Genomic DNA, 10,832 nt, shown 5'->3' with positions numbered 1-10,832 from the left:
AGAAGGTTTCCTGAGATCAGCATAAAAAGCAAACACGCAAGCAAAACGAATATGAAACATGAAAAGATACGGAAAAAAAGGCCTGTGAAATGATGAGTTCTCTACTCGAAAAGAGGACGCTGAGTTGGATTTTAAAATTACGATGTTACCATCAAAATAAAAATGAAAACATAAACACATTATTAAGGATCTAATCATATGTGATCCAAATCCATTAAAAGAAATTCGAAAACTAGAACAAGCAACCTGCACTAAAAGTTATTTTGAAAAAGTTAATTCATAATCTAAATCAATAATAAGAACTCTAAGTACTCACTAGAAATCTTTCACACATGACTTTGTTAAAGACTCAATAAACTGTCAATACCTAACACCACAAAACTGTCTCACTACAGTGTTCTACTACTGTACTAGTTATATCTTTCTGAAATCCATGATATACCACATCATATGCCTATGAGATACAACATATATAAAAATGCACTAGATTGAAAGAGAACATGATGACATATTCATATTAATCAAAACAAAATATTTATATCACAAAGGAAGTAGGACCAATAACAAAAACCAAGTCTTCTATCACTAGGTTGATCAAAACAAACAGTAGAATCATATAAAGCAGTATACTTGGAAAAAGGAAGAAGAAGATTTACCTTGGAGGAGGAGAAGCTCTTCTAGACTGAGGGGGAGGAGATCGACCTCGCCTGGCTGCTTCAGGGGAGCTACAAGCAAAAAAGATTAAAAACAAATGGAACTCTGTCTAGTTCACAAGTAAAGCGGCAATATTGTTGGCTATGAATTGAAGGAAAATGGCAATGAATGAAAGGGAAATACAAGGTAGAAACAATGAAATAGGAGAACACAGAAGTGAAACTAATAACGGGTTAACTGCATTCAATGTTTCAATTATTGTATGTCATCAGGGAATTTGCGTATCAGCTTCTTTCACAATCAAGGCACAAACTCATGAAACAGAGACAGAAAGGATAATCTAAAAGATTATCAAGCCAATCCTCCGTAGAATCACCACTAAATGTAAAACCTATCCCCGCAATAAAAATTACATCAAGACGCATGTTGAGAAGAGAATTTTGGCAACTCAATAAGAATCCACCAGACCCTTTTGTTAACTTAAGGCACAGAGATAAACCACTTGACCTGAGGCACTAGTTTTTGTCTGTTTGATATCAAAGCATCGGTCCCTTTTTGTACGTTTGGGAATGTAAGCCATAAGGGGCACCGCAACAAAATTAAAAATTAAAAAAAAATGTCAAGAAACCTCCAAAACATTACACCATTATAGTAAAGAATGTGTAGCTTTTTAAACAACAGTATTTCAAAGGGGAAAAAATGTTCTTTGCAAATAACTTTCAATTTCAATCCTCAATTTTCACCTTCATTTTATAAAACATTAGCAACTAACCCAAAACCTTAGTCAATTCCCACATTTTCAGCATCCAGCTCCCAGAAGTTTTATTTGGAGGGAAAAAAACCAACATCCAACACAGACACACAAATAACAAGAAAAGAGAAGTCCAACTGAAGCTCCATTTTTTCCTCCCTCTCTCTTCAACTAGAACTACGAAGTTACAGATGTCGCATAAACCGATGAAAAAACGGGGAAATTGTGAAATCGGTAAGCGTACCTTCTTCGGCGCTGAGGGGGAGGGCTTCGGCTTCGGCTTCGGGAGGAGCGAGACGGGGAGGAGGAGGAGGAAGAGAAGGATCTGGAGCGAGAAGGAGAACGGGATCGAGAGAGGGAGCGAGAGCGGGAGGAAGAGCGAGAATCTGAAGGGGAAGAGGAACGGGAGCGGGAGGAGGAGCCGGAGCCCGAGGGCGGAGAGCGATGGCCTCGCCCCGGTTTCGCCATTGCTAGGGCACACAGAAGAAGAAGCGGGAGAGAGAGAAATGGAGAGAAGACGGAACGCTGGATAAACCCTAGCTCGTCGTCGGGCTAGCACGATAGTAGTGACTCAATTTAACCGTGTGATTATTTGAGTGGAAAAAGTGAGAAACGAATCAAGGATAAGGGCTAATTGGATATCAGCTATTACCCGAATTCCCGCTTTACTTATCGGGTCCCAACCGGGTATGTCCAAATTTAGAAAGCCTGTCCATTTTAATCATTAAAATGGAACTTCTTCCAAGTTCATTTAAATAGGATCTAACACCAACAAAAATCACTCTCATTAAAAGAGTTTAATTATAGGCACATCTTTTTTTTTTCCCACGCTCATTTACGTATAGAACTTCTTCCTCTTCTTCTCACACTCGTTTACGTACAGAGCGTCTTTTTTTTCTTTTTCGCCTACTTCTTCCTCTTCTTCTCACGCTCATTTACGCACAGAGCGTCTTCTTTTTCTTCTTCGCCTTTTTCTTGACGTTTCTCCTCCTCCTCATTCTTTTTTACGTTCTTTTCTCATTTTTTATTGTTGCTGCTGTATTTTTTTCTTTCTTTTCCTCCTTTTCTCCCTAGTGAAGAAGCAGTAAAAGATGAGGAAGAGTTTTGAATTGTGCATAACAGAAATGAACCAAAATTAAATTCAAAATAAACCGAAATTGTATTCAGAATGAACCGAAATTATATTCAAAATGAACTGAAAATTAAATTAATAATGAAAACTCGTTTCAAAATAAGCACAGACTAAACGCACCTTATTTAAATCCAGAATGAATCGAAATTACTTAATGATTACGACACACAAACTTAATTCGAAAATAAACACAAACAAAATTGAATCATGAACAAAAACACATCCAAATCCATCAAGTAATTTTGCAGCATTATGTGTTTCTTCTTCTTTATTTGATTAGATGAACAAGACAAGAAAAGAAGAACATAATGAGAAGTTTTGAGGAATTTTTTCTTCTTGTTTCTTCTTTTTTGTTTGATTTTTCTTCTCTTTTTTTTGTTTTATTCCTCTTAAGATAGTGAAACAAGAATACAACAACAACAACAACAAAGCCTTGTCCCACTAAGTGGGGTCGGCTACATGAATCAAACGACGCCATTGTGCTCTGTCATGTATCATGTCTACAGAGAGACCGTTTACATGTAGGTCTCGTTTGACCACCTCATGGATGGTCTTCTTAAGTCTTCCTCTGCCTTTCGCCCTTTGTTCATCTTCCATCTCATCCACTCAAGAATAATCATAACAAAATAATTCACTCAAAAATGAACTGAAATTATATTTAGAATAAACCAAAATTATATTCAAAATAAACTTAAAATTAAATTCATAATGTAAACTCATTTCAAAATAAGCACAGACCAAATGCACCTTATTTAAATCCAGAATGAATCAAAATTACTTAATGATTGCATTACACAAACTTAATTCAAAAATAAACACACAAACAAAATTGAATTATGAACAAAAACACATCTAAATTCATCAAGTGATTTTGCAGCATTATGTATTTTTTCTTCTTTGTTCGATTAGATGAACAAAATAAGAAAAAGAAGAACATGATGAGAAGTTTTAAGGAATTTTTCTTGTTATTTCTTCTTTTTTGTTTGATTTTTCTTCTCTATTTCTTGGTTTTATTCCTTTCAAGATAGTGAAACAAGAAGAATTATAACAAAATAATTCACCTCAAAAATGAACTATAATTATATTCAGAAATAAATCGAAATTTAAATGATTGCGACACACAAACTCAATTCGAAAACAAGCACCAAACAAAAATTGAATCATGAACAACAAATGAGAAAGGAAGAAGAAAGAGGAGGAGGAGGAGGTGGTGGTGGTGACAACGGTAATGAAAGTGAAAAATAATAAAAAAAAAAAGGAGGAGAAGAAGAAGAAGACGTAACATCAGGAGTGAAGAAGAAGAAGCGCGGGGAGAGAAGAAAACAGAAAAAAGAAGCGTGTGACTCTAAATTACTTGGATGCTAAAATTGCTTAGATATGGAGAATAATTCATTTTTTTATAGGAAATGAATATTATCCGTTTTATTTTGATAATTTTTTTTATAAATTCATACCAATATACAATATAAAACCGGTTCCTCTCTCTTTTTCAAAATCGTAACGTAGAAACTTCAAACGATGCTCAAAATTTCTTAAAAATCTCTAAAAAAAATTTTGCAAAAATTCAAGAAAATTTCAGAATTACATTTAAAATTTTTAATAGAAAACACCAAAAGAGAAGACGAAAGATTATTGAAGGTACTCTGAAACTAATTGTCCATGATTTTTCACTTTTCTTTTTTGCATTTACGATCGCAAAACTCTAAATAGTCATATTTCTGTGTATTTAATAGATTCAATGTGTTCTCGCGATAAAGTAGATATTACTACTCTCTTTATATTGTTTATTTTGTGGTAACTATGTTAGGTTGGTGTAAGAATGTTGTTGTGGTGCTTTTATTGTCATTTAATTTATATTAATCATTTTTTTATCCAAAAATTAATTTGCATGTATTTTTGTACATGTTTGAGTGATTTGCATATTTTGAACTAAGCTTGTGTGTAGTAATCAGTAAGTACTTTTGGTGCATTTTGTGTCAATTAAGGTGCAATTGGTATTGTTGTCCTAGATTTGGTGTAATTAGGCCATAGAATATTGTTGTAGTGCTTTTGGTGTCATTTTGTGCATGTTTGAGTGATTTTCTTGTGTTTTTGTCCATGTTTTAGTGATTTGCATGTTTTGAAATGAGTTCGTGTGTAGTAATCAAGAAATATTTTCGGTGTATTTTGTATGAATTGAGGTGCAATTGGTGTTGTTTGATGGGTGGAAAACGATCCAACACAAAACTCACCAGCAAGTGTACCAGGTCACATCAAGTAATAATAACTCACATGAGTGAGGTCGATCCCACAGGGATTGAAGGATTGAGCAATTTTAGTTTAGTGGTTGATTTAGTCAAGCGAATCAAGTATTGATTTGAGTGGTTTGTGATTGACAGAAGCAAAATTGCATGAAATGTAAAGGAAGAGGAAAGAATTGTAGTAAATTAAAGAGAACAGAAAGTAAAAGTGCTGAATCTTAAAGAATAAGTAAATTAAATTGCAGAAGCTTAGATTGCAAGAAATGTAAATGACTGAATCTTAAAGTGCAAGAAAGGTAAATTGCTTGAATTATAAAAGGAATTGGGAGCTGGGATTGCAGCAAATTAAACAAGCAGAAGTAAATTGCAATAAACAGAAGAGCAAAAGATGAATTGAATTTAAGTAGATCTCAAACAGAAGAGTAAAAATGCTTAAAGAATTAAAAACAGAAAGTAAATGGAGCTCAATTGCAGAAACTAAAAGAGAGAATGAAGATCTCAGGAGTGGAAGAGACTAGAAAACAAGTCTAGATCTCAAATCCTTCCTTGATCCAACAAGAACAATTGCAAAAGAAATGGAAAGGTAAGTTGAAGAAGAAGTAGAAGAGTGAAAGTAGTAAACAGAATTCGAAATGTAAATCAAAATTTCTAAAATTATGCAGAAAGATTAACAAGAGATCTCAAGGTGAGATTGAAACAGAATTTCTTCAATTCTTCACCCAAGATCCAAGATAAGAAGTAAAGAGTGCTCAAGCAAGAACAAAGAAGAGAGATCAATTCTCCTTCCCAATTCCCAAACTCCCCAAAGCTAGAAAATAAAATTGGAAATTCAAAAATAAGCAAAAAGATTAGCTAAAAGTAAAAAAAAAGGTCCTCTCTAACTCAAACTAGCTTCTATTTATACACTTCCTATTTTTGGATTTTAGAATTTAGAGTGGGCTTTTTAATTTTGTGAAAAAATGAATTAATTGGATTTTTGATGGATTTTGGCCCAAGGTGCACCTCCCAGGGGATGGCTCAGTTCAAATACCAAACTGAGCGCCCAATGTGCTTTTGTGTTGCCCAGTTTGTGTGCGTCCAGCCTTGTTCAGGTTGCTTTTCAATAGAGCTCAGTTGGAAAATTGAACTGAGCTCTATGTCTTGCCTTGGGTGTGTCAAGCGTGCATCCTAGCTCCCTGGTCGTGTCAAAGTGCGCATGACAAGCTCCTTGGTATGCTTCTTGTTGCGCCAAAGTGTGGGAAGTGGGGGAGAGTAGCGCTCAGTTGGAAAAACCAACTGAGCTCCCCATTATAGCGCCTTGCTTTGGGCTTCAAGCTCCCAGGTTCGAATCCTGGTGGAAGCAAACTGATGCTAATTTCCTTGGAAGGGTTGGACGCTCCTTCCTTGCCTTTCATGAAGCTCCTTAGTTCGAACCTTGGGAGAGCCATCTTGGCTCATTTTCTTTGCACCAAGAGTAGAGCTCCTCCCTTCCATGGAGTTCCCAGGTTCGAATCCTAGCCAACTCACTTTGGCTTAATTTCCTTGCAAGCTTGGTAGCGTGAGGTTCCTTGTTCGAACCTTGGGGAAGGCTTTTTGGCCAATTCTTCTTGTTTTCCTTGCAAGGAGCGTTCCTTGCTTCCCTTGGGTCATGAGTTCGAGACCTTGAGGCTTCATTCCTTAGACTTATGTCTTGAATTAATTTTGGAGAACCCCCGATAAAGCTCAATTAGTGAACTGAGCTTTATGTCCTTGCCTTGCTTTCTTTGATGCTCAGTTAACTAAGTGAACTGAGCTTTGTGCCTTGCTTTCTCCCTTTTTTTCCTTGTGGAGCTCGGTTCACTCACTCAACTTGGCTTCCATCCTTCTTTGATGATGCCACACTTTTCTTTTCCTTTGGGCATGCTCCTTAGGCCACGCTTTTCTTATTTTCTTCTTTTCTTCACCTACAAGAAATCAAAACAACCAATCAAAGTATCACCAAATTCACAACGTTTAAAGTTCATTCATAATTCAATAAATTTTAGCTTAAACCTCATGGTTTTGTATCAATTAAAGGGTGGTTAGTTGATTCAACAAAACATGCAATTTCACTCCAAATTACTTACTTACAATTCAAGAAAGTGCATAAAACCTAATAAAAACAAAGAAAAAGACTAGTAAAACTAGGCTAAGATGACTTGTCATCATAACACCAAACTTAAAACTTGCTTGTCCCCAAGCAAGCATTAAACATAAGAGAAGATAGAATGAAATGGAGAAGTATGCATGTCCTTATTTAGCATATAGTTGAACTTGGTTCATGGGATTTCATGCAGATTAATAGTAGCTCATTTATTACTTGCTGTTAAACAAACAATGTTTCTTCAAAGATTCACTAAGGTTACTGCTACAATGCCTTACTTTTTGCTTACTTTCCTTATTAGCTTTTTCCTTCTTTCTTTTGCATCAGAGAGCTTATTACTTATTGAAGGCTTGGTGGCAAATGTTGCAGCAGCCTTTGGCTTAATTATACTCAACATTTCTTCACCACAGACACATGGCTCACCTTTTTCTTCCTAGGATCATTGATGCCCAACATCTCTTTGGATAACTAAGTGTTTTGTAGCTAGGTTGCTCTTTATTGTGGACTTTCAGTTGGCAATCCCAAATCAGTTGATCTAAGTGGCCAAGTTTTGAAATACTCCTTAGAACTTACTTGTCCAAGCATATCCTAGTACAAAAACACCACAGGCATGTGTCCTAGGGTCCAAGCTATTGGTGTCTAGCCTTATTGTTTGTTTCTTTGCCACTTTTTGGCTTTTCTATTTCTTTTTCTTTCTGTTTTGATTTATTTTCAAGGGAACTTTTTTATTAATTCAAGGCTTCATAGTAGCAAACTAGTTTAGGCTTCAAGTAACATGTCATTATGCAGTAATTATTTTGTGAGCTAATAGTTGAATCAAACATATACCACCACTAACTTTCATTCTCTTTTGCAACATTGAACAATTATTTTTCTAAATCAAGCATCTCTCCTTTATTCAAACAGCAAGGGAACAAAGCAAAGTACTCAAGCTAATGAAGGATGACATTTATTATGCAGATAACTTTTAAGCTAAAGAAAAATTGCAGATAGCTTTCTTTAGCATGTATTTTTACTTGCAACTAAATGAACATTCTAGCAAGGCATGAAGGAATCCCTGAATTAAAACATTTCATAACTACAAGGATTAAATATAAATACAACCTGTTGGATTGCAGCTTTTCATTCTTCCTTCTGTTATGCTCCTTCTGAATCATAATGCAAGTGTTCTTTAATTTATTGGCTGTTTTCCTGCATACTCCTCAAACGTTGCTTGCTTTTCAAGCCCTTTAAGTATCCAGTTAATCTACCAAGCTTGTTTATGGGCTTTTGAACTTACTTTGGTGTGTGACCACCAAACTTAGTTCCTTGCCAATATTTCTCATGCAACAATTTAACTATCTGTGAAATCCTTTTTCCTAGCTACGGTAATAAAACTAAAGACTATGAAACAGCAGATAGTTAACTAGTTTATCTAAATGTTTGAAGCTAACATTATGCAGAAAGTGAGAATGCATTTTATGACGAGATTTTGGTAGAACACCAAACTTAGAATCCTTCATTCTCCTTTATATTGTTTTGGTGTGCAATACCAAACTTAGCTTCTTGCAATATAGATAAAGCTAATTAACCTTTTTATTAAAATAGTTATGAGAAGAAAACTACCTCAGGTTGGGTTGCCTTCCAACAAGCGCTTCTTTATTGTCACTAGCTTGACATCCTCCATCTTTTGATCATGGAAGTTGAGAATTCTGTTGCCTTTGATTTTCTCCTCTTACTGTGGGCTTTCTTTCCTCCATTTCTTCTTGAGGAATTTCTCTGTGGTGCTTCTCTTTGATGATTGTTTCTTTTTCCATAGCCCTCTCATTTCCCTCTATGATTGCTTTCCATTTCTCCCACCTAGCAACTTTCTCATTGTCTTTCAGGTTGTCTTCAGTGGCTTTGGGGAAAGTATTTGCCCTCCTCTCACCCGTTTCTGCAAAGTGCTTAGCCAGTTGTTCCATTTGCCTCTCAATTCTTCCGATTGAGGCTTCCTGGTTCTTTGTTGTCACCTCTTGGTGCTTCATCATTCTCTCTATTAAGATCTCCAAGTTGGTGATCCTCTGAGATTCTTGTGAGATTAGTTGGTTGTGGGGTGTTGGGGGTTGGAAGGGTGGGTGTTGTGGTGGTATGTAATGGTTGTTGTTGGTATGGTAGTGTTTTTGGTAGTTTGTGGAGTTGGGGTTGTTGTAATTGCAGTCCATTGGTCCTTGATTTTGGTGCTCGACCCTCCTCCAGTTGGAATGAGTCCTCCAGGGTGGGTTGTACACATCACCCTGAGACTTGTGTTGAAACAGGTTTGAGGTACTATTTGGAGAGTGTAATCGCTCATGACTTTGTTGCTCATAGTTAATTGCTCCAAAACCTTTTTCAGGTTGATTCCATCCATGTAAATTTTGAGGTAGGTTGTATGCATTTACTACAGCAATTTGCAGCTCATTGATTTTTCTGACCATCAACTCCAGTTGTTGCAAAGTTTGTTGATGCATCTGCTTGTTTTGGTTCACGACTGCATTTACACTTTCAGTTTCCATAACTCCTTTCTCTTGTGTGGATGGTTGCCTTTCTGCTTCTACCTTACCAATGTCCTTGGGTGGTTTTAACTTGGCCAGGAATTCACTCATTAGATCTTCCCATCCGATGATGCTTCCTTGTGGGAAGGCTTCAAGCCATTGAGCAATATCGTTCATGGTGATGAGCGGATGCTTCAAGTCATGGGTTGCATTGTCATCTAAGGTGAGGACACTACTCCCACAATTACTGGAGTTCGTTGAGTTTCCCTCCATGATCTGCACAATCACAAATAGTCCGAATGAAGATTAAATCTACTCATGCCAAAATGTGGTTAGAGGATTAGTTGACACAATGTATCAAACAGTTAACAGGCTTGAAAGATCAATAGAAGAAAATTACTTCTGTCCTTTACTCAGTGAGCAGAATTACACAAAACGCATAGAATCAGAAAGCCAGGGAACTCCCACTCTATTGCTAAAGTGGGTTTTAGTTATCTTAAGCAAATATTCAAACAGTTAGTGTGTTAGTCAAAAATTAAAGAAACAGAAAAGAAAAAGTGCTTGATCTAGATCTCCACTTCACTTAATCATTGTCAATCTAATCAATCCCCGGCAACGGCACCAAAAACTTGATGGGTGGAAAATGATCCAACACAAAACTCACCGGCAAGTGTACCGGTTCGCATCAAGTAATAATAACTCACATGAGTGAGGTCGATCCCACAGGGATTGAAGGATTGAGCAATTTTAGTTTAGTGGTTGATTTAGTCAAGCGAATCAAGTATTGGTTTGAGTGGTTTGTGATTGCCAGAAGCTAAATTGCATGAAATGTAAAGAAAGAGGGAAGAATTGCAGTAAATTAAAGAGAACAGAAAGTAAAAGTGCTGAATCTTAAAGAACAAGTAAATTAAATTGCAGAAGCTTAGATTGCAAGAAATGTAAATGACTGAATCTTAAAGTGCAAGAAAGGTAAATTGCTTGAATTATAAAAGGAATTGGGAGCTGGGATTGCAGCAAATTAAACAAGCAGAAGTAAATTGCAATAAACAGAAGAGCAAAAGATGAATTGAATTTAAGTAGATCTCAAACAGAAAAGTAAAAATGCTTGAAGAATTAAAAACAGAAAGTAAATGGAGCTCAATTGCAGAAATTAAAAGAGAGAATGAAGATCTCAGGAGTGGAAGAGACTAGAAAACAAGTCTAGATCTCAAATCCTTCCTTGATCCAACAAGAGCAATTGCAAAAGAAATGGAAAGGTAAGTTAAAGAAGAAGTAGAAGAGTGAAAGCAGTAAACAGAATTTGAAATGTAAATCAAAATTTCTAAAATTATGCAGAAAGATTAACAAGAGATCTCAAGGTGAGATTGAAACAAAATTTCTTCAATTCTTCACCCAAGATCCAAGATAAGAAGTAAAAAGTGCTCAAGCAAGAACAAAGAAGAAGAGAGATCAATTCTCCTTC

At 36.0% G+C, this 10,832-nt stretch overlaps 1 protein-coding gene across 1 annotated transcript in view; it reads right to left on the bottom strand.

The window, feature by feature from the left end:
- LOC107613399 (serine/arginine-rich splicing factor SR45) overlaps positions 1–2,013 on the bottom strand; it is a gene marked incomplete in the record, with an annotated part of 5,012 nt that extends 2,999 nt beyond the window's left edge. Inside the window, 2 exon segments of the mRNA XM_016315369.2 lie at positions 657–725; positions 1,650–2,013. Of these exon segments, the coding sequence (XP_016170855.1) occupies positions 657–725; positions 1,650–1,873 (293 nt within the window).

The sequence above is a fragment of the Arachis ipaensis genome, chromosome B08, assembly GCF_000816755.2.
Source record: "Arachis ipaensis cultivar K30076 chromosome B08, Araip1.1, whole genome shotgun sequence".
Lineage (NCBI taxonomy): Eukaryota > Viridiplantae > Streptophyta > Magnoliopsida > Fabales > Fabaceae > Arachis > Arachis ipaensis.
Note: the sequence above shows the minus strand (reverse complement) of the source record. Positions and strands in the feature narration are given on the sequence as shown.